This window comes from Octopus bimaculoides, chromosome 21, assembly GCF_046866305.1.
Source record: "Octopus bimaculoides isolate indiv1 chromosome 21, ASM4686630v1, whole genome shotgun sequence".
In the NCBI taxonomy this organism is placed as follows: Eukaryota; Metazoa; Mollusca; class Cephalopoda; order Octopoda; family Octopodidae; genus Octopus; species Octopus bimaculoides.
Genome location: NC_142948.1, coordinates 33,010,902 through 33,036,018, shown reverse-complemented (window position 1 = coordinate 33,036,018; position 25,117 = coordinate 33,010,902). Strand labels below are relative to the sequence as shown.

General features: G+C 38.0%; 2 protein-coding genes across 4 annotated transcripts in view; one reads left to right on the top strand and one right to left on the bottom strand.

Annotated features, from left to right (window-relative positions):
- The window catches only part of LOC106877881 (NEDD8-conjugating enzyme UBE2F), a 70,056-nt gene that overhangs the window by 40,314 nt on the left and 4,625 nt on the right, over nt 1–25,117 (top strand). Inside the window, exons 1-6 of one of the 3 annotated variants that reach the window (XM_014926924.3) lie at nt 17,197–17,467; nt 21,693–21,799; nt 22,590–22,753; nt 23,810–23,912; nt 24,060–24,118; nt 24,697–24,759. In XM_014926924.3, coding sequence (XP_014782410.1) covers nt 21,697–21,799; nt 22,590–22,753; nt 23,810–23,912; nt 24,060–24,118; nt 24,697–24,759 — 492 coding nt within the window. In that variant the 5' untranslated portion in view covers nt 17,197–17,467; nt 21,693–21,696. Of the gene's footprint in view, nt 1–17,196; nt 17,468–18,886; nt 19,027–21,692; nt 21,800–22,589; nt 22,754–23,809; nt 23,913–24,059; nt 24,119–24,696; nt 24,760–25,117 lie in introns of those variants that run through there. The other 2 variants (XM_014926922.3, XM_089339063.1) reach the window with 2 other exon arrangements.
- LOC106877880 (vacuolar protein-sorting-associated protein 25) lies at nt 9,787–15,923 on the bottom strand. The gene is made up of 6 exons (XM_014926921.2): nt 15,862–15,923; nt 13,081–13,226; nt 12,319–12,372; nt 11,795–11,883; nt 11,062–11,137; nt 9,787–10,599 (listed from the first exon to the last, which is right to left on the bottom strand). The coding sequence occupies exons 1-6, from the start codon at nt 15,909–15,911 to the stop codon at nt 10,487–10,489; spliced, it is 528 nt and encodes a 175-aa protein (XP_014782407.1). The 5' UTR covers nt 15,912–15,923; the 3' UTR covers nt 9,787–10,486.

Below are 25,117 nucleotides of genomic sequence, written 5' to 3'. Positions count from 1 at the left end.
TCCTTCTCCACTCCCCCCTTTTCTGCCCCCCCCCTAATGTAAACTGACCCAACATAGAAAGAGAGGCGGCATGTCTTTAGTATAAGTATACTTTGAAGTTTGCCGACATCAAAGGGAACCGCCGTGGTGTTATAAAGTGAAGTGTCGATGTTGTGTAGTAAACAGTTGCTGAGAATACAACCACACACACACACACACACACACACATATACACACATACATACATACACTCGGTAGAGCGCAGGAAACCCTCGGTGCTAGCAACATCGCCCGTAATGCCGCCAACACCGCCGCCGTCACTGCAACTACCACCGCCATCGTTACCAATATTGTAATAATTATCAAGCAACACTATTAACCGTTTCTACTATCGCAACTACCACCAAGCACCACTCTTACTATCACCAGCACCAGCACCACCACCACCACCACCACCATTACTACAAATAGCACTATCACCACTACCACCACCACCACTACCACCAACACCACTACCACCACCACCATCACTACAACCACTATGACCACCACAACTACAAATAGCACTGTTGCCACTACCACCAACACCACTACCATCACCGCCACCACCACCACCACCACCATTACAACCAACACCACTACTACCATCACCACCACTACCATCAACACCAACACCACTACCACCGATACCACCACTACCACCAACACCAACACCAACAGCACCACCACTACCACTACCATTACCACCAGCACAACCACTACCACCAACACCACAACCATCACCGAAACCATACCAACCACTACCATCACCAATACCACTATTAGCACCACCGCCAATACCATCACCATCATCATCATCATAACCAGCACCACTACCGCCATTACCACCATCACCATCGTTACACCAACACCATCACAATCATACCATCACTATCACCATCACCACCACCACCACCACCGCCATTACTGTCACCGCCACAATCATCAACAACCCCATCGTTACCGCCACCACCTCCGCCCACACTTCTGCTAAATCACTGCACCCATTATGGAGTTTAGAATAACAACTTGCTAGGAATTCCTGAAATACTTTACATTTTGTTTTTTAAGAGGGGGAAAAATCAGTTTATATTTTATATTTTAATGTGTATGATATATATATATATATATACATACATACACACACACATATATATATATACGTATATATATATACACACACACATACATATATACATATTACTTTTATGTACATTAGTTTTTATATTCTGATTTTATGTTTCAGTTTTATTTATTAATTTTTTGCATATTTTAATTTTTATATTTTAATTTTATATATAAATGTTTATATATATTTTAGTTCTATATATTACTTTTTTTTATAATAATTCTTATTTGTTTATAAATATTAATTTTTATATCAATTTTTTTTTTATATTCTAGTTTTTATTAATTTATATATTTTGTTTTTTATGAGTTAATGTCTATGTAGTTTTATATATATATATATATATATATATATATATATATATATATTAGTTTTACATATTAATTTTTATATTTTTGCTTTATATTTTACCCATAAAAAATTAGAGAGAGCAATTGCGTTGATTAATTATTTGATAAAGATATACATTTTATGTATCTCAAAAATCTGTTTTCAAAATATCGACTTCAAATTTTGGCCTAGTCGATTACATCGACCCCAGTGTTTCACTGGTACTTAATTTATCGCCCCCGAAAGGATGAAAGGCGAAGTCGACATCGGTGGAATTTGAACTCAGATCGTAACAATGGATGAAATACCGCTATGAATTTTACCCGGCGTCCTAACGATTCTTCCGGCTCACCGCCTTTAATATTAGCTTCAGATTTCGGCACAATGCCAGCAAGTTTAGGGGACAGAAACAATCCACGCAACCACACCTGCAACTGTTGGTTTATTCTTGTTTTGGTATTCGACCATAACTTGTTTAACATTCCTCTAAATTAATAATCAAAATAAAAATTTATAATTAAATAATTAGACTGAATTAACAATTCCTCACAACGGCACGAGTCCAGTCGATTATATAAATTTCAGTGCTTAACTAATATTTATGTTAGCGACCCCAGGGAGAAAGAAATGAAAGCTCAAGCTTAAACTCAGACAGTAGGGGGCGCACCTAATTGCGTATTCACAGCGTTTTGTGGACGCTTTAAAGATGTTGCCAAAGGCAAAACAGTGGAACATGAGGTATGTAGTGATGGTCACAAGGGTGTTGCTTGGGAAAGCGCTGCCTAGAGCGGCCCTCGTGTTGGCCGCCCTGGGAAGTTCTCGAAGTGATCGCCCGGAGCAGCCCTCCAGTTGTCCATCCGGGGCAGACCTCGAGTTGGCCACCAAGAGTAGCCCTCCAGTTAACCTCCCGAGGCAGTCCTCCAGTTGACCTTTAGTTGACCGTCTGGGGCAGTCCTTGAGTTGGCTGCCCGGGGCAGCCCTCCAGTTAGCCGCCCTTCTCATGGGCCCCTAAGCCTATATCAGGCATATACAGCAGAACCAAAAGACCCGGGGCGGACATGCTGCACACCCTCTTCTTCCCAGTTATGCTACTGAATGATCAGCGATGGTAAATAATCCTTTTCTACTAAAGCACAAGGCCTGAAATTTTAGTGGAAGGGTGTTAGTCGGTTATATCGACCCCAGTACTCAACTGGTATGTATTTTATTGACCCCAGTACTTCACTAGTACTCATTTTATCGATCCTGAAATGCTGAAAGGCAAAGTCGACCTCAGCGGAATTTGAACACAGAACGTTCGGATAGACGATATACTGCTAAGAATTTCGTCCAGCCTGCTGATGAGTCTGCCGGCTCGCCATCTTGGAGTCGGCAAACAACGAATGCCGAAAGTTTAAAAAGTGGAATAAAAATATTTTGTCACGAAGAAGAAGAAAATCCAAGAAGTCAGACAGAGCGCCCTTCATTGGTAGAACACAAAACATTTCATCTGTTTCCGACGATGAAATCGCGGACAACATTTGCTCGAAATAAAAGAGAAATCTAATTATTTTAATTGCACACTTTACGGTTTTAATAAAGAGAAGAACATTATTATTAATAAAAAAAATAATGAGAAACACAACCGAGGATACCTCCACGTGATTACTTGATTTGGTAATAAGAGCAGATAAATCTCCCTCAAATCACAACCCTAACATCTTTAAAAGGATTAGAACATGTGTGATGCTGTTGCAGAAGGCGGCGAGCTAGCAGAAACGTTAGCACGCCGGGCGAAATGTTTAGAGGCATTTCGTCTGTCTTTATGCTCTGAGTTCAAATTCCGCCGAGGTCGACTTTGCCTTTCATCCTTTCAGGGTCGATAAATTAAGTACTAGTCGCGTACTAGGGTCGATCTAATCGACTGGCTTCCTGCCCCCAAATTTGAGACCTTGTGCCTAGAATAGAAAAGGATGCTGTTGTAGATGGACTATACTTGAAAAAGACGGGATGATCACGGTTTTGTCCGATCAAAGACGACCTGGGGTTAAACAACAACCTAATGAGAGACTACAAAGACGCATAGAACTAATCAGAAGTTATCGCTGATGACAGAGTGACCACCACAGTTCTGGCTTGACCACTGATCTTAGAGTGACCACTACAGTCGTTGTTTGACTATTGATGGTAGGGTGACCACTATAATTGTTGCTTAACCCTAGACCAGCTCTGATCATAGAGAATAGGGTAGAAAATATTCCAGTCAATGGGTCGAGTGACCAGGGATCTGAATCATTCATCGGCCAAAGTGGCAAGCTGGCGGAATCGTTACGACACCAGTCAAAATGCTCGACAGCATTTCGTCTACCTTTGTGTTCTGAGTTCAAATTCCGCCGTGGTCGACTTTACCTTTTATCTTTTCGTGGTCGATAAAATAAGTACCAGCTGAGTACTGCGGTCGATGTAATCGACTTACTCCTTTCCCGGAGTTGCTGGCCTTGTGCCAAAACCTGAACCCAGTAATTCATCAGCCATATCGTTGTTATTTCTTTACTCTCCAGTTCACATCTGTTCAATATTAAGGTCATTTGCTAATATTATGTGGCGGTAATTAATTCAATATTACCATTTTTGCCAAGCAAAATTTCCATGTTTATTACGTGCTTGCTGGTAGTTTGTCTCTACAGTAGAGTCGCATATTTTTCCAGTTATTTTCAGAATTCGTATGTTTACCAGATAGATTTTTTTTTCTCGAAACAGTTGAATTATTTTGTTGCTACGATCTTATAGAGCAACTTTACTACATTATTTTGTCTCTGGACAAATTTTGTCAAAGCTAAAGTGGTATATCCTGTTATATAGAATTCCAAATACACCACACAGATGGCATTTGTCATGTTATGACATGTTTAGGTGTTCTTTCTAATATTTATTCCCACTTAAACGCGGATGTTCTGTCAGGACAAAACCTGACTGCAGTAGTTACCACGAGGGGAAACTCTCATAATGGCATTTGGTGCAAAATGCACGCTTTTTTTATATCGCTAGCGGGGAGATAAATCCCCCGCCATCTCCAGCACCGAGACCACCAAATCAAAATTAGAAATTGACTTAGACTTCGAACTGCAAAACTCTAGAATCTACAGTAGCAGCAGAAACGAACATATTGAGATTCCGCAGATCAGCTGCGGCGAACATTGTTCGACAGAACTTGCTGAACATTTCGTTTCAAGCGGCTGCAATTTTGAAGAAGACTTGAAAGTGCATATTCTCAGAAAATATTCTGAATCTGTTCCACTTTCACTTCTCGGAATGTATGAGGAGAAATATGTTTGCGGGTTATTAACATCACGCCCTGGAGGAATGAATAAGATGACAGGAGAATATCATCAAATTTATACAAAACTGTTTGATTGAATATTCTTCTTTCTCTCTTTTTCTTTCCTTTTTTTTCTGTCGTCTTCTTTTTTCTATTTTTTCTGTCTTTTTCTTTTCGCCTGTTATAACATTGTAACTTAAAAACTGGTGATGTCATTCCATCAACGTGTGGACGCCGGTTGCTCTCGTTTAAATTTCTGTAATTTTGAATTCTTATCACTTCTTATTTTGAACTTGACAAAGACAGACGTACTGTTGAAATATCGTTCAACTAACAAAATATCTTACAATCGAATCGCACTGGGCCCCACCTGCGAGGTCATGCCGTGTTTATCTTGATATGAGATCACTATGTCGCGCACATATGGTTGTGATGCATGTGCCTGGTGTACCCTTACCGGACGGGTAGTCATGATGGGTATATTGGGCTTCGTATATTTTACCCCAGTACCACTTTGATGGCATGCACTGCTCTCTCACTCAATAATAATAATAATAATAATAATCCTTTCTACTATAGGCACATAGCCAGCAATTTCGGTGGATGGGACTAGTCGATTACATCGATCCCAGTGCATAACTGGCACTTATTTTATCGACCCTGAAAAGGTAAAAGGCAATATCGACCTCGGCGGAATTTGAACTCAGAACGTAAAGACGGACGAAATGTCGCAGAACTATTTTGCCCGGTGTGCTAACGATTCTGCCAGCTCGCCGCCTTATCTTATTTCTTTATCGCCCTCAAGGGGCTAAACACAGAGGGGACAAACAAGGGGCTAAACACAGAGGGGACAAACAAGGGGCTAAACACAGAGGGGACAAACAAGGATAGGCAAAGGGATTAAGTCGATTAGATCGACCCCAGTGTGTAACTGGTACTTAATTTATCGACCCCGAAAGGATGAAAGGCAAAGTCGACTTCGGCGGAATTTGAACTCAGAACGCTGCGACAGACGAAATACCGCTAAGCACTTCGCCCGGCGTGCTAACGTTTCTGCCAGCTCGCTGCCTTATCTTATCTAAATATTGCCATCTTAATTAACAAATGACATCACAGTGTCTTATCTAATTACTGGGATCTTAATTAGCAAGTGACATCACTATATCTTAAATACTTTGTGATCGTGATTAGCATATGATATCATAGTATTCTACCTAATTATTGTAATCTTAATTAACAAGTTATATCACAGCATCTTACCTAATTTTTGTGATCTTAATTCATCAAATAATTTCATTGCATCTCACCTAATTATTGTGGTTTTAATTAGCAGGTGACATCACTGCATCATATCGAATTATTGTGTTGCTTTAACCTGCTGACCAAAGCACTACATCCACCTCCATCTGCACCACCCCCACACAAAATAGCTCTGCTAGGAACAGCCCATATCTTGCATAAGGCACTTTTAATTTAATAGAGTAACTTATGATTCAACGGAAAACTTCAAATAGAACAATCTTCACACACAACGCAAACCTTGCACAACAAACATCTTATAATCTAGAATAACACAACTCATATCGCAGAGCCAATAAAAGGATATAACATTAAACGCATCATACGCAACAGAACGCAGTTTAATATAACAAAAAAACTAACCCTCCCCCACCGCAACAAAATAAACTGGTTTAGCACACCTGCTGCATGAGTCTGCGCTCCCCACAAAAGTAAGAACAAAAATGCCACTCACACACACATACGTAAGGAACACTGAGGTCCATCAAGTGGTACAGCAGAAACGTGCGTGAAACTACCAGAGAAAAACTTACAATTATAGAGTAATAATGCTTGAAATTTGTGGGGAGGGGATTAGTTGATTATATCGACCCCAGTGTTTCACTGGTACTTAATTTACCGACTCCGATGAATTAATCGACGGCCTACAAATAGCAAAGGCGTGGTATGAGAAAACCCCAGAAGGAGTCACCGAGAATGAGACCTGCAAAATCTTGTGGGATGTAATGATCCAGTGCGATACCTGACCAGACATCGGAAACGGGACATTGTTGTGGGGAATAAGAAAAGAAAGGGCACGTGTGATAATCGACATAGCATGCCCTGGTGACAACAGGGTCAATGTGAAGGAAGAAGAAAGAAAATAAACAACTATGACGATTTAAAGTGGGAAATACGAAGGCTGTGGTCAATGCGGAGAGTAACCGTGATGCCAATAGTAACTGGTGCAGTTGGAAGTATCAGCACTCAGCTACCAACATGGCTGAAAGAGATTGGTGCAAATGTGAAGGTAGAACACCTACAAAACCCAGCATTGCTTGGAACTGCAAGAATTCTTCGCAGGGTCCTTGAAGCATGACCAGTAAAACAAGTGTCACCCTAGACTGTTGGCTGGGGACAGCTGACACTTTCCATCATACCCAGCAAAATAAGCTGTGAGTTTTCATATAATAATAATAATAATAATAATAATTATTATTATTATTATTTTGTTTTACATTTGCTTTGCATTTGTACCAGTTGGATCCAAGTCTCACCCAGAGACCTCAAGAGACAACAAGTTAGAAGTTCATGTAGGTGTTATGCCTAGGGTACCATATATTTGGATTTGTACATAGTGTTGTTCTAGAGAATGTTCAAGAAACCATAAGAAAATTATGTGTTTGTTTTAAAATTTGAGATCACATAGACAGTATTTTACGTAGGATATTATTATTATTATTATTATTATTATTATTATTATTATTATTATTATTATTATTATTATTATTATTATTGCCCTGATGAAGTATCAGGCAGTGGCTCTCGTTGTCGTCCAATGCTCGAAATGAGGAGTAGACAGACAGCCGACAACTGACAAAGGGTCGGTCTTTATGTTACTTGTCCTGTTTTCAATTTGTTTCTCTCGTTGTTTGCGTACTGAACTCATTTGCTTTCGTATCTCATGTTGTTTACAGTTCGGTGACGTCCTGCACCCATATATGCACGTATATATGTATATATATATATATATATATATATATATATATATATATATATATATATATATATACATACATACATATATATATATATATATATATATATATATATATATATATATATTAGAAAAATTTGAGTATTAACAGTGAAGCGGAAAATATTGATTCGAAATATAGCTTTGATGTATAATGATTATAATTTTTATACCAAAATTTGATGGGTTTTTAATTAATTTTTTCACATATTTTTGAAGTGGGTGGGGCTGACATGTGAGAATTCACCAAAAAATATGTTTATGGCTATAAAAACCGGTGGTGGAGATTGTACTCTTTCTCTCTCTCTCTCTCTCTCTCTCTCTCTTTTTCTCTCTCTCTCTCTCTCTTTTTCTCTCTTTTTCTCTCTCTCTCTCTCTATATATATATTTATATATATATATGTTTATATATCTAGCTATCTATCCTGTGTGCGTGCGTGTATGTATGTGTGTATGGATGGATGGATGGATGATATCGTATACACTGTAAACATGTTTAATACATATGCAGTATATACATTTTAAATGAGACTATGTGTGTGTGTGTTTGTATGTATGTGTGTATATATATATGTATATATATACAATATATATATAAAAACATAGATATATATATGTATGTGTATACATACATATACATACATAAATATATAGATATATGTGTGTATGTATGGGTATACAGACAGACAGACACACACACACACATATATATATATATACACGCAGTTAAATATACTTATACATATACTCATACACACACAGACACACACACGCACGTACAGTGGAGGCGTGTGGCTTAGTGGTTAGCGTGTTGGACTCAGGATCGTAAGATTGTAGTTTCGATTCCTGGACGGGGCAATGCGTTGTGTTCTTGAGCAAGACACTTCATTTCACGTTGCTCCAGTCCACTCAGCTGGCAAAAATGAGTCAGTCTCCGGCGGATCGGCGTCCTGTCCCCATGGGGAATATACACACCACTAAAATCGTATCTCACTAAAAGAAAAGCCACGTTGGGTAATGTATTTCGGACGTTCCTCATACAAGGACAAAACGGGATGGTCATGGCTGGAATCTCTGCACTCATACATCCGTAATGTTGTCCTAGAGCAAATTAATATCTTCTCAGCTGTCTCCGCTTAATGGTGTGATGTTAGAGAAATTTAACAGTATAAGGTGAATAACTCTGCTTGTCTTTGTCATCTGCAGCAGACGATTGTGTCTCTATGAATATATACAAGGTACAGAACTCTGCTTGTTTGTCACGTGCATTAGTAATTCTTCCCGCTCTGTGCTTTGTGAACGCACACACACACTTACAAGTTGTGTGTCTAAATTTGTCAGAGTTTATTAAAAAAAATAGCCGAATGCGACTACATAAATTTCGCAATATTTTGGGAAAAATCGCCGTTTGTTCGAGAATGGCTGTGAGGTAAGAAGATTGCTTCCCAACCACATGGTTCCGGGATCAGATCCACTTGTATGCCATCTTCGGCAAGTATTTTCTCCTATAGCCTCGAGCCGACTAAAGCCTTGAATGGATTTCATTGAAAGAAACTCGCCCCAAAAGTTTCGAGCTTTGTGCCTAGAATAGAAAAGAACAACGCTTCTCTTTTGTGTGCTGCAGAGGATACAATTTTTTTTTTCTTTTTATCTTTTACTTGTTTCAGTCATTAGACTGTGGCCATGCTGGGGCACGGCCGTGAAAAATTTTTAGTCGAATGACGACCCCAGACAACTGGGGCCTGATATAGCTCTCTGGCACAAGGCCTGAAATTTTGGAGGAGGGGACTAGTCGATTACATCGATCCCAGTGTTTCACTGGTACTTAACTTATTGACTTTGGCAGAATTTGAACTCAGAACATAAGGACAGATGAAATGCCTCTAAGTATTTTGCCTGACGTGCTAATGAGTTAGTCAGTTCACTGCCTTGAACGCCAGTTTAATAATAATAATAATAATAATAACAACAACAAAGTCATTTTACTAAATTCTTTTTTATATTTAAAAATTGACACAAACACAGAACATCTCAACAGAAATATGATAACGGAAATTGGGTTAAGTGAATCTTCCCGCAGGTCAAACAGAATGCTTTAAGTGACCTCAATGTTAAAACCCTTTAACATTCACATTGTTCCGTCAAATGTAATGCGTACTTGTTTCACATTGTTTTGAATTGATCATGCATTATCTCATAGCTTCAAAAGTTTTTGATGATGTGGTAGCAGCATATTTTTCGAATGACATTGTAAAGTAGAGGTGTGAGAATCCAGATCTGACCGGTTCGAACATAAAAAAAACAGGTGGAATATATTTGGGCCGGATATGGCCAGTTTAAGTGCAAAAGAGTTAAACATGAAAGACATACCAGTTTTTTATACAATATCAATGTTTGTTCTGTTTATAAATGAAGCCATTTGTTTTTTTTCTTTCTCATGCTGTTGATAATGGCAGTTTTAGCAGTATTAGCTTCAGCCGTACACGTTCCATAAAAGAACCGTAGCTTTATTGTTGTGACATTTACTGAATACAAACTAAAGCCTTTTCCATAAATGTGAGTTTGAGTCTATATATATGTGTGTGTGTGTGTGTGTTTATGTGTGCGCTTACATATGTATTACACGCATACATATGTTAGGATGCAGGTAAACAGCCAAAGCAAAGCAATTGTTCTTTTAGAAGAATTTCACTCCCTCGATACTTTCAGTCAGCATCAACTCTGCTTTACCTTCATTCTCCAGAGTCTTTAAGGCTTTGATCAACAACGGTTTCTCAAGTCCATGAAATTCTACAACAGAAATACAATAATAATAATAATAATAATAATCTAAATTCTTTATTGCCCACAGGGGGCTAAACATAGAGGAGACAAAAGGATTAAATCGATTACATCGACCCCAGAGCGTAACTGGTACTTAATTTATCGAACCCGAAGGGATGAAAGGCAAAATCGACCTCGGCAGAGTTTGAACTCAGAACGTGACGGCAGACGAAATACCGCTAAGCATTTCGCCCGGCGTGCTAACGATTCTGCCAGCTCGCCTAATAATAATAATAATAATAATAATAATAATAATAATAATATAATAATGAGCATTCAGAGAGCACAAACCTCCATCAGGGAAACACCAACGTCTTCTCAATGATTAGCCGGAGATGATTTTTAAAATGAGAATATCTGAGATAAACTCGACTGCATGGAAGACGGATGTTAAACGATGATGATGAATCCTTTTACCTGCCAACTTACCTTTATTTACAGTATCTTCACCAGAGGTCAACTCATAGAAGGTACACATTGTGTCAGTCATTCCATTGTCTGTGATCTAAAAATAGAAGAAATTACACAACACTTACTACACAAGGGATCAGGTGATTCGGTTGGTTGATTCCGTTTTTCTTGGCGAGGGATGGGGGATTGCTTTACAGTTGTTTCTGAGGAAATAAGGCGAAGGTATCTGTGACGAACTGGCGTCCCATCCAGGGAGGGATAATATGCCAGAGAAACCAGGAAGCTGGTCCAATGTTCTCTGTGGAGTAATGCAGACTAACCAAGGCATAGATATGGGTCATTGGGGTAGGAAGTGTGTCACAATCATGGTGGAGTGTGTCACAGATATCATGGTGGAGTGTGTCACAGACATTTTGGTAGACAATGTCACAGTCAAAACATCATGGTGGAGTATGTCACACAGTCAACATAATGCTGTGTGACAAAGACAACATAATGGAGTGTGTCACAGACATGTTGGTAGACTGTCACAGACATTTTGATAGGTTATGTCACAGACAGTGTTAGATAAAGCAACAGGGAGTTGTCACAGACATCTTGATGGATTATGCCACAGGCAAGACAATGTGGTAAAGTATGTGATAGACATAACGTAACAGTAGAGTGTGTCAGAGAAAGTCAACATTGGTTTGGGAGAAATCCAAATTGAGGCTAGGAGGGAGAATGCAGAGCGATAATTATTTATACTTACATATTTGTAAATAAGTTTCCCCCACTCTTCGTGTGAACGCCACACAACTGTGAACTGGCGTTTGGATTTATCTGTCCATTCAAGGTGACCTGTCAAAGAGAAACGCAAAAGACTTTTTTTACCTATATCAATCCTTATATCATTGTTGTATGGTAGTGTGGTTGTTTCCTGATATATAAATATTCACACTCCATTTTAATGGCTCTGCAGAAGCTATAGGATGTTGCACAAGCACTCAGTTTTAAGTGCTACATTTCTTATATGAAAAACAGCTGTAAGCTAATGAAGGTGATTATGTAACTATTACTTTTTGTCCTGAATTCATTGAAGTGTATATAGAATTGGATGATGGAGCAGTTGCTTACAGCCAAACAGGAAGCTTACCTATGCTTCCAAATGCTACCAATTTTAAGTAGGAAGAGAACACTCATCAATCTTCCACTCATATGCTATGTAGACAGCATCACTGGTAGTATATTGAGTCTGTTGCGTAGAGTAAGAAATAGTAAAAATGAATTACTTACCTTTTTTCTTTAATTCATCAAGAATTGTCATTAATGAATCTGTGGATAGTTTCCCTGGTGAGAGGTCAAGGAAGAAATTGGTTATACAGGACATGAGAAGAAACTCAGCTATATATTGTTGACCATCACTGTGTTGTGTGTGTGTGTGTATATATATATATATATATATATATATATATGTACAAACACACCCACACGATTATATCATCATCATCATCATCATTATCACCACCCAAGACCATTATGTGTGTGTGTGTGTTCCCTACCATTGCTTGACAGCTGGTGTTGGTGTATTTATGTCCCCACAACATAGCAGTCTGAAAAAGTGACCGAAAGAACATGTAGAATATATACTAGGCATTAAAACTCATTTGACTAAAATTCTTCAAGGTGGTGCCCCAGCATGGGCACAGTCAAATGACTAAAACAAAACAAAATAAAAAATAAAAGATAAAAAAACGGCTGACACCTTTCAGTTTTTGTCTACCAAGTTCATTCACAAGAATTTGAACAGCCCGGGGCTATAGTATAAGACACATGCTCAAGGCACCAATGCACTGGGATTGAACCTGAAACCATGAGGTTGGGAAGTGAACTTCTTGACCACACAGCCATACCTGTACCTAGCAGGCATTTTTAAAGTAATTTTGTTTCTAATGAAAGATGACCTTGCTTGAAATGGTGTCGAAAATCTCGTCCAGTTTCCGTGGGATGTGAACTTAAGCCAAATGGGGTGAACACTATTAAGCATTGAAAGGATACGGTTAAGCTTTTTGTTGTAAAAAAGGACAGAGCTCTGCGATTCAGTGACATCCAAGCAGTAGATTTTATGATATTTACAGTAATCGAGAATTAGGTAACACCATGCCTCTAGCTGTTTCTTTCTTGTGTCAAAGTTGGGTTGGATCCTGAAATGATATACATACAGAGAGATATAAATATATAAATAATTCCCCTCTCTCGGAACCTACCCCTTGCATGTTCCGAAGTATATTACGGACTGTATATTTAATATAATGAGCGTTTCTGGATTAGCCCAAGGGCTGATAATATACTCAGTTGGGTTCAATTAATTGTATACATAACCTGAATATGCACCTGCCAGTACTTCTGTTGGTATTCGTCTATAATTGCTGTGTATGAATTTTAATTCTGACTTAACCCGGTGCCTTACCTTTAAGTGCCTTATTCACCTGAATCTTAATATATTATATGTATGTGTGTGTATATATATATATATATATATATATATATATATATATATATATATATATATATATATATATCTCTTGTGCGGGTGACACATGAGGTTTTTCGAGCGAGATGAGCGTGGCCGTGGCCGTTGCCAGTACCGCCTGACTGGCCTTCGTGCGGGTGACACGTAAAAGCACCCGCTACACTCTCTGAGTGGTTGGCGTTAGGAAGGGCATCCAGCTGTAGAAACTCTGCCAAATCAGATTGGAGTCTGGTGTAGCCATCTGGTTTCACCGGTCCTCAGTCAAATCGTCCAACCCATACTAGCATGGAAAGCGGACGTTAAACGACGACGATATATATATATATATATATATATATATATATATATATACACACACACACACACATACCATCATCATCTAACGTCTGTTCTCCATGCTGGCATAGAAATGTCCAGTTTCATTTTGTAGACAGGATTACCTTGTGTCAATATGTATGTATGCGAGACCACCATTTTTTTTTTTTTTGCCAGGTGGTTGACATCTAGTTGGAAGGGCATCCAGTCGTAAAAACCCTGCCAAAACAGACAGAAGTCTGGTGCAGTCTCCTGTTAAACCGTCCAACCCATGCCAGCATAGAAGGCAGACGTTAAACGATAGTGATGATCATGATGTTATTAAATCCCGATATCATTGTAATCTACACCATCTGATAGCTATTTTAAGAAAATTTTATTTAAAAATTACCCATTTTTCTGAAAGTAATAAAAAACAACAAAACCGGCACATGTGAATTTTCCAAAACTTCTCTTCCCACCCTGGGATAAACCATTTTTCACAACAAATTCCGATGTAATCGGATTCTACTCCATCTCAAGCGTATTTGTAGAAAATGTCATTAATAAATATCCAGGCATTCCATCGTTTTTCGTCTCAGACTTGCCATCATTGTTCGGCAAACATACAAACAAAATAGGGTCATCTTTTCGTCTTTCACCACCCTCACCCATTTCAAAGCGAATGCCAGGTTCAACAGGACATGAATATAAAGGTAAATAAATAAATAAAAACTTCACAGAAATTGCCGAACAGTGATGGAAGTCTGAGACCAAAAGCGATGGATTGCCAATATCCATTTTTCCGGAAGTTATGAAGTAACACAGTTGTAGGGGAGAGGCACGCTTGTGTAGTATTTTCCGGTCGATAACTGATAAAGTATTAGGGTTCTGGTGTTTGTCTTCCGTGTACGTTTTGTAGTATTAAATGCATTTTTCATTTATATATACATACATACATAAATATAATATATATATATATATCATCCCAAATCATAGACTCATAAGGCCGTTTCCCCACCTGGACGGGACGCCGGTCCATCACAGGTTTACTTTTTCAGCTGAGTAGATGGGAGGCGAAATTGTTTCCCACGAGAGTTCCGGCAAGGATTTAACTTTCATATCTACTTAATGACAGTTCTTCAAAATACGCCCATTCTCTCTTTGATAGTTGGAACGGTATTCTCTGTAAAATGGAAAACTACACATATTTCTTACACACAATAAATTGATCAAGATATTAAATTCTTGTTGAACTAATTCTTCTGATACTGAAGAAATGAAGGAACCACTACGTAATCACTTAACCTGCTAGAAATAGCAGACAAATCGCCTTCAAAACACAAGCGCTGTCGACTTAAGGGAATGCATAACGGATAATTTAATCCAGTACGTAAAATTAAGACGGAGTGGTCATGGACAGAACACCTGGGGTCTGCTGAAAGAGAACTCATCTGGGCTAGGCGTATTATATATACACACACATATACATACACAAACATAAACACACATACATATATATATACACATACACACTTATACATATATATATATATATACATACATACATATATACACACACTTATACATATAACGCTATGTTGGCTTAAGCGAGAGCATATTAGATCATTTAATCCTGTACGTTACAACATGGTGCCACGGATGGGACGGCTTTGGTTATAAATCTGCTGATCTCACTTAGAATTAAACAACACGCCTTCCTGTACACATACATATATAAATAAATGTTATGTACAACATACACGCGTACACACACCACTGTATATAATCAAGGCCATAATTTACACACACACATTATATATATATATATGTATATACATACATTCATTCACACAAACACCAACAGAAAGGCAAGGGGCAGAAAACGAAAATAGACAGGACAATCTTAAGATGTCTAACAATCGATTATTGCTTGTGTAATAGCAATGAGTTATGTGAATATAGGTGTGTATATAATATCAGAGATATCCAGTGGGTTTATCAAGACTTACGTAAAGAAAGGGGGGAAGTTGTATTGCCACGGCCACTGGAACTCCGCCATAGTTCTTACGATAGCTAAGGCCGCTTACGTCAACTGCCGCCAACACTCAGAAATATCATTTCACTCTCTTTATCCTATCTATGTATCTATTGCTAAATATTAATAAACGAAATATATATATATATATATGTTAGTATATATATTAATGTATATGTCGTGTGTGTGCGTATGCGGTTGAATGATTTGTCTTTAAGAAGAAAGAAGAAATGTGAATGAAGGCCGCCTACGACGAGAGAAATCAGACCAACTGGAAAGTCGCTTCCAAAGATTTATTATATTCCCACCTTTTGTGGTTAACGGGATATTTTAACAACTAAAGTTAGTGAGATCAACAATACTGGAGATAGATCACATCTCTTAATAAGTAATTAATAAAAATAATTAACATATTTAAATCCTAGAGTTGTGTTTCTTTGTCAGGTGATTTTGATGAGAGACTGTGATTGGAATAGAATTGCTGGAGTGTCGGATAAAACTCTTAACGGCATTTCTTCCGACTTTATTACTAGGGTCCGGAACTCTCGTGGGAAAAATATTTCGCCTCCCGTCCACTCAGCTGAAAAAGTAAACCTGCGATGGACCGGCGTCCCGTCCAGGTGGGGAAACGGCCTTATGAATCTATATGACTTTTGTCTGTCTGTCTCTATACATATATATATTATATTTATGTATGTATATATATATAAATGAAAAATGCATTGATACTACAAAACGTACACGTAAGACAGACACCAGAACCCTAGTACTTTATCAGTTATTGACCGAAAAATACTATATAATAGCTCAAATATAAGGAAATTAATACTGGTCGGTGAATAGTTCCATAACTAAACGAAAAACAAAGTTTTCCGGAATTACTTCCCTTGAATAAGTAATTTTAAATTACGAGGATTTATCTCCCTTGTATATGTCTTTCATGCATGCATGGATGTATGTATGTGTTATGTGTCTATGTATGCGCGCGCGCGCGCGTGTCTGTTGTGTATATAAGACATTACATCAACAGCTGCAGTTTACGTCTTTGTTACACTACATCCTCCGTCTCTTTGTATTTCATTTCATCCTCACAAAGTCCAACGACGTTACCAATGTTTTATAATAAATAATAAATGACAACGCTCTCACCAACACACAAATATATATAAATATATAAATAATAACTTATATCAACAAACTTTTTTATTCGTAAAAAGTATTTCGATTCCGAAAACTGCACAGCAAAATATTAAAAATACTTTTGTAACGACATAAGGGGTTTCCATCTGTTCGCATAGCATACTGGGATAGCAAGAGAGTGGGGGCCGCTTGTGTAGTTACATCTGTTAATTAACGTCATTACTTGTTTAATAGGAAGTTTCGCTCTTCGCTATTGGCTTGTTGTGGCTTTAATCTAATCGAATATATATATATATATTTATATACATATAAATGTATATATACACACATATATAAATGTATCTGTTGTGTGTGTATATAGTAAGGTAGAGAGAGATTTAAAGAAAGAATTATATTTCAGTAATAAGATATTTTACTTCCGTAGATTTTACCCAAACACAGTAAGTATCCTGAAAACTTTTCGTTTCTCTTCATTTTGGGGGGCTTATTTTAATTAATGTATTCTATATTCAGCGATCTTTTTTTTTTTTTTTTCACTTTTTGCCTACACAGATGTGTGTATATATATATATATATATATATATATATATATATATATATTTATGCATACATTTCTTAAGTAGACATACACTCGCACCAATATGTATGTATGTACATACTTATCACACAAACACCTCAAAAGTAAATAGACACTCATATACACATATATGTATGTGTATACGATATATATATAGGAGTGTCTTTAATTTTGAGATGTCTGTATGTGTGTCTATATATACATATATATGCATATATATACATATATATAGAATTACACTGAAGAAGAGAGCTGTTACGCACTGAGACACTCAGATCTGCTAGAAATAACTGCTGAATCTCCGCTTTCGTCCTCTAGGAAATGTGTGCACGTAGGAAAAATACAATATACTTTGTAAAAACTTAATGTTTGAAACATTTAATTTTAGATCTGCTCAATCAGATCGGACCCAGAATTAAGCAGCAACATTATTATTATTATTGGGCACCGGGGATCGATGTTATCGACTTACCCCCTCCACCAAAAATTGCTGGCCTTCTGACAAAATTTGAAACCATCATTTATTATTTCGGCAGCGATCTTGCAGAATCGTTAGCACGCCGGACAAAATGCTCAGCAGCATTTCGTCCGTCTTTACGCCGGGGTCGATAGAATAAAGTACCAGTTGAACACTGGAGTCGATGTAATCGACTGGCTGACTCTCCCTAAATTGCTGGCCTTGTGCCAAAATTTGAAATTACTACTAGTACTACAAAAATGTGAATAGAATTTGCAGTCAAACCAAAAACATTCAAGAAGTGGTTGAGTTGGCAAAGATCTCCATAAAATAAATAACTCCAGAGTTTATTTATATACCGAATTCCTGCGCATATATATGTATATATATAGACTGGTAAAAATGTTTTTATTTTTCATTCTCTTTCGAAATTATCCCTATTTTTGTGGTATAGAGTTTTTTGCTGCTCTTTCTAGCGGGTTAGATGTCCTATTATAGGCATCTCTATATTTTAAATGAATTATATATATATATATGACGGGATTTTTTCTTTTTAACAAAGTGAAACCTTAACTACTCGTGTTTTATATATATTGTTCATCAATGATTTATATTCGTTCCTGCTCATTTTGTTTGGAAAGTATACGTCTTCATCCATGAAGGTTTCTAGATTTTAGTCCCCGGTCAACCTTGATCGACAAAAAAAAAAAAAAAAAAGCGTTGCATCTGTGATCATGCGTTTTTGCCTTTGTTGCTTGTTTTTTTTTTTGTTTTGTTATTTTTGTGGTGGGGTGGGGGTGGGGAGAGATTGCACTCTTTTGTTCTGTATATCTAGAACCACTGTGGCCGGCCGATGTGTCTTTTGTTTTAAGACGATTGCGTATGGCTTACGAGAACATTTGCCTGCTATTTCTAACAGATCGAATGACCACCGAGAAGCTCCTTCTTGCTCGCTTTTCAGTGAAGTTAGTGTCATTTTTGGTATGACCTTTTTATAGTGGACAAAGAGGATTATAGCCGTTGTTTTTGTGTCATCACCGGTTTTGAAATTTGGCCGTTATCTCTAATGTTACTCTTCCTAATATTCCCGTTTGGTTTGTACATTGCTAATAGCAAAGAAAGCTTTCATTGCTAATCTTCTTAATCTTCTAATTCTTGTGTCTCATTAACTGCCTCTTCTCTTTGGTTTTGGTTCCGTGTGCTGTATTATAATGAGGTACGGTAATTCTTTGTTTGCAAATGCCTCATCAGCGGCACTCGTGTGTCCGGTGTAACAGTTCGATCCACGAAGTTTGCAACTTTGATATTGTTTACTTCGAAATGGATTTCATATTCAATCACTTTTTAAAGTCGTCTCTGCAGATTTTCCTATAGAATTCAGAGAAATTCACTGAAAGACATTTCTGAAATTTGTTTGACATACAATAGTCTTCCATTTGTCAACGGTTGCCTGTTGATGTTTGGAAAAAAAGAAAGAAAAAAGAATCACAGGTGGTGAGATCAGGTGAACATGCAGACTATCCAATGTCACTGCTTAAGGCTAGATCAAGTGTCCTGAAAAGGTCTTCTCAAAATTTCCATTGGTTTTTCTCGTTGTGTGAGTGGTGGCTCCAACCTGTTGACACCATCCTCATCATTTAACATCTGTTTTCCATAATTTCATGGCTTGGATGGTTTGACAGGAACTGGCAAAGTCAGGTGCTGCACCCGGTTCCATAACCTGTTTTGGCACAGTTTCTATGGCTGGATGCCCTTCCTAATGCCAGTCACTTTACAGTGTGTACTGGGTGCTTTTATATATGGCACCAGCACCAGTGAGGTCTGCTTTGGTATGGTTTCTATGGCTGGATGCCCTTCCTAATGCCAACCACTTTACAATGTGTTCTAGGTGCTTTTATATATGGCACCAGCACCCACACCAATTCTTTTTACGTGACACCTTGTTTTTAGGATCTCAATTCTGTTGTGGTGGGCAAGTCTTCTTGAGTACAACAATGCACCACATTTTGGCATTAGGAAGGGCATCCAGCTGTAGAAACCTTGCCAGATCAGATTGGAGCCTTGGTGCAGCCTCCTGGCTTGCCAGTCATCAGTCAAACCATTCAACCCATCCCAGTATGGAAAGCGGATGTTAAATGATGATCTCAGTCCCCTGTCATCTTTTGTAAGGCTCAGCGTTTTGAGACCGGCCTTCAGTATTTCGTCCCATGTCTTCCTAAGTCTCCCACTTTCACTTTTCTCCCTATGTCTGAATTTCTAAGGTCCGTGAGTTTTGGCTCTAGTAAGTTCTAAAGCGCATTCACATACTGATATGATATTACTGTAATGGCTTGGCCTCCTTCCTCAAAAGTGAGGGCCTCTATCATCAAAATTTGCAACAACCTCCCACACAGTAACTTGTTTTCTGTGTAGAGTTGTTTCTTGACACTCTTTAAGATTGTGTTTTTGTCCTGGAGTGAGAACCCTGTTTATTGACACAGCCAGACATATGAAAATGCTTCATCATTTGTGTTTAGATCAGCATCTGCTGGACCATTGTGAAGGCTATTCTCACAACATGCCTTACAGTTTTTGCACTCACAGCCATCAAATTCCTGAACAACCATCATTTTGTATGGTGGAACTTGAGATTGGTGTATAAAATTCTTCTGACAGTTTGATCAGTCAGCCCAACCACAAAAGCATATTTATAGGCAGAGCATTTAGGAGATTGCAAAACTAGCTGTCACACAGTTTGGTAATGTTTTTTTTTTCTTTTCTGGAGTTCAAATGTTCCATGATCTTGTAGGTGGTTTCCTCAAACTGTGGGCCTGGAATATGAGGTTCACATCAAAATGGATTTTCAGTCTGCTACAGTATCATTTTGGTTTAACCTGAAAATATATACAAAATGTCCTCTGCATTGCAGTCACAGATACACCATTTTTGGTAAACATGCTGGTGCGATGTAAAAAGCACCTGTGCTGGTGCCACATAAAATGCACTGGTGCTGATGCCACATGGAATGCACTGGTGCTGGCACCACATAAAAAACACTCTTGCTGGTGCCACGTAAATAGCACCCAGTACACTCTGTAAAGTGGTTGGTATTAGGAAGGGCAGCCAGATGTAGAAACTGTGCCAAAACAGACAAGTGGAGCTTGCCAGCCCCTGTCAAACCATCTAACCCATGCCAGCATGGAAGATGGATGTTGATGATGATTTCAACAGCAAATGCATAATGTGCACCAATCCAAACCATGATGCTAATTGAAACAAAGTGGTAAAGGATTAGCAACATGGAGGTACCATTACCACCTGAAGAGTTAAATATCTAATGAGAAATAGAATCGGTATTTTCCTGCAATATCTCAAACAAAAAGTGATTTCAAACATAACATTCCTCAAGAAAAGGTTGATTGGTAATATAAAATTGTTTTCTGCAGTAGTGAAAGTTTGAGCAGATATAACTGCTTTGTGTAGAAAAAGAAGAAAAAAAATCCAGACACATTATTCTGAAATATTATGCCTGGAAAAGGATGTGAAGGTCATGGCTGCTATTTTTAGCGAGTTAGAGTGACCACATAGAAGATTCCACAGTGGTAGTGATGATGATGGTGATGATGATGATACTATATATATTTACTTTCAGGAAGATGATTACCTTATCAAAGAAACTTCGTCAACAGCAGGATGGTTCCAAACAAGAGATAATGATACATAAAAGAATTTCAATTCGGGACAAATTATTGGTGAAAGGTCAGTGGGTTTGTTTTTGTTGTTGTTGTTTATCAGGTTTTCTTCTCAGCTTTGAATTTTTTGTTTGAAAGTTTGTTGGTAGAAGATGATGGATGGATGGAGAGAGAGGTAGATATAAAGGTATATATATATATATATATATACACAGGTAGATGGATGGATTGACAGGTAGATATAAAGATGTATGTATATGGATAGACTAGCAAATATATATATAAATATATATATATATATATTTCAGATAAAATTAGTGTACATTTATACATGAAAGAGGTGACCCTAACAGGACACCTTACATGCTAAAAGGAGCAGTCAAAGTCCAAACCATGGTTAAGAGTAATTTCGAAGGGGATGAAAAATAAAATCATTTTCAATACTTACCACTTGTACCTAGATTTCGAACATTAATCATCATCATCGTTTAACATCCGCTTTCCATGCTAGCATGGGTTGGATGATTTGACTGAGGACTGGTGCAACCGGATGGCTACACCAGGCTCCAATCTAATTTGGCAGAGTTTCTACAGCTGGATGCCCTTCCTAACGCCAACCACTAAGAGAGTGTATTAATGTACAAATAAAATAATTTGCTATCTGTGTTCATCAGCAAGGGCGCTATAATTAACGTATAATTATGAGACAAACAGTCTGATTTGGCATCCAGCCATAGAAACCATGCCAAATCAGACTAGAGTCTGGTACAGCTCTGGTCATACCCTTCAATCCATGCCAGCAGTGGATGTTAAATGATGACAATGATACATATTATATGTGCTTTGTTTTATTACAGAAGTCCCAGAGATGGAAGAAAACCTGCCCAAAACCTGCAATATTACATTTGAAGATGCTAATGTCCTCCACATGTTTGATCTGTCCATACATCCAGATGAAGGTTATTGGCATGGTGGTACTTTTCATTTCCATATTGAAGTCCCAGATGAATACAACATAGTTGTAAGTTTTTTACATGACCATCTCTGTCCACCTCTGCCTCTCTCCCTCTCCACTTCTGCTTCTATATTCCTGCCCACCTCTCTTTCTCTATATCTGCCTCTCCTCTCTTTTATTTTTCTACTTCTCTTTCTTTCTCACTAATTCTTTTGCCACCATTTTACTTCGTTAGCAGTAAGTATGGTACCAAATTGTGTAACAAAATTTAATTAGTTAATTTTTTTGGTCTTTGGTCAGTAAGTGTTATTTCCTCTTTGCTTCTATCTAGAAATCAAAGAAAATCACTATGATTCCCTTCAAACTCTGTTTTGAAACTGACCTATTTTCCATTACATTTCAGACAGATTCAGCACTGAGTTGCTGAAGCAGAAATATTGTTATAGCAAATATTCTGCTCAATACCACAGATTTGCTGGTCAGTTGCTTGACCTTAACCACTTGAGTATGTCCCTTAGTGGCTGACAATATGTGCATCTCTGATCATGAGCAGGAGTAGTTGGGGAGCATCATAGCCATAAGTTGAGAGGGATTCTTTGAGGTTTGAATAAATATCATGACAAATGCAAAGTTTGAAAGCCTCGGGCCGACTAAAGCCTTGTGAGTGAATTTGGTAGACGGAAACTGAAAGAAGCCTGTCGTATATATATATATATATATATATATATATATATATGCGTATGTATGTGTGTGTGTGTGTGTATATGTTTGTGTATCTGTGTTTGCCCCCCCAACATCGCTTGACAACCGATGCTGGTGTGTTTACGTCCCTGTAACTTAGCGGTTCAGCCTAAGAGACCGATAGAATAAGTACCAGGCTTACAAAGAATAAGTCCTGGGGTTGATTTGCTCGACTAAAGGCGGTGCTCCAGCATGGCCACAGTCAAATGACTGAAACAAGTAAAAGAGTAAAAGAATAGCTTATAGAATATTAGGTTTAAAAAACAATAAACCTTGAAAGGGAGAAAATGTCAAAGGCACCTTCCTTATCCTCACAGCTATTATCTCCCCTTAACCAACCACCACCACCACCATGTCACCTTTTCCTCTTTTTCTCTTCAGCCTCCCAAAGTGCGCTGTGAAACTCGTATATGGCACCCAAACATTGATGAAGATGGGGAGGTGTGCTTGAGTTTATTGCGTCAAAATTCTTATGATATGATGGGTGAGTAATTCCTCTCTCTCTCTCTCTCTCTCTCAACACACACACACACATATATATGCGTATCACAACACTCCTGTTTCAAATCTGACTTATGGTTGCTGAAGACATTTCCATTGGTTATTTCATAATAACTCTTCTCTTCCATAGGTTGGGCCCCTACCAGACGGCTGAAGGATGTTATATGGGGACTAAATTCCTTATTTTCTGTAAGTATTAATCAGTGCTTTTAATGTGGCACTGGCGCGAGTGCTTTTTACGTGGCACTAGCACCACTTTTTTTTATGTGGCACCACCACTCACACCAATACATTTTACATGGCACCTTGGTTTCAAGATCTCAATTCTGTTGTTGTAGTGGGCGGGCCTTCTTGAATACAGCAATGCGCCACATATCTCGGTCCTCTGTCATTTCCCTTGTAAGGCTCAGCATTTTGAGATTGGCCTTCATTACTTCGTCCCCTGTCTTCTAGGTCTCCCTCTTCCATAGCGACCCTCCACTTAAGTAATCGGCACATCCTTATGCGAATACTTAAAGTGGAGGCAATTTGTGGAATTGTATAAAAAAAACATTTATTAAAATATTTTGTGTATCGTTAAAGTGTAACTGATTTTATTGCACACCAGTTTAACCCATTAAGTCCCAGAGTACTTAAATTTATGAATATTACTTTTAAATTTTTACAGATGATTGAAAATAGGTTAAAATGAAAGAAATAATTATGGTGATGCATTAGAAATGTGATTGCCTATGACTATTACTGAAGGTGTATGCATTATGTTTCAGGATCTTCTGAATTTTGATGACCCCCTAAATGTGGAAGCTGCAGAAAATTACGCCAGAGATAAGGTATTTCTTCCTAGAGTTCTAGGTTTTATTTATTTTTTATTTTTATATTTTTGTCTTTTTAATTTTTCTAGGCTGTGAGATTAAGAAGTGACCTTGTTGGTATGGGTTCAAAGCTTTTCACTATCCAGTGCATTATGCCCCTGGACAGAGTATAGTGCACTCTGCGCCACTTTGTCTGACCATCAACTCCTTACTGAGTTGAAAGTAAGGGGACCCTAACCCTTCAACAAGTGTGTGAGTTGAAAGTAAGGGGATCTGTTGCTGCAAAACCATGAATAAACTGACTAGTGCAGACGTGGCTGTGTGGTTAAAAAGTTTTGTTTTCAACCTACATGGTTCCAGGTTCAGTCCTACTTGG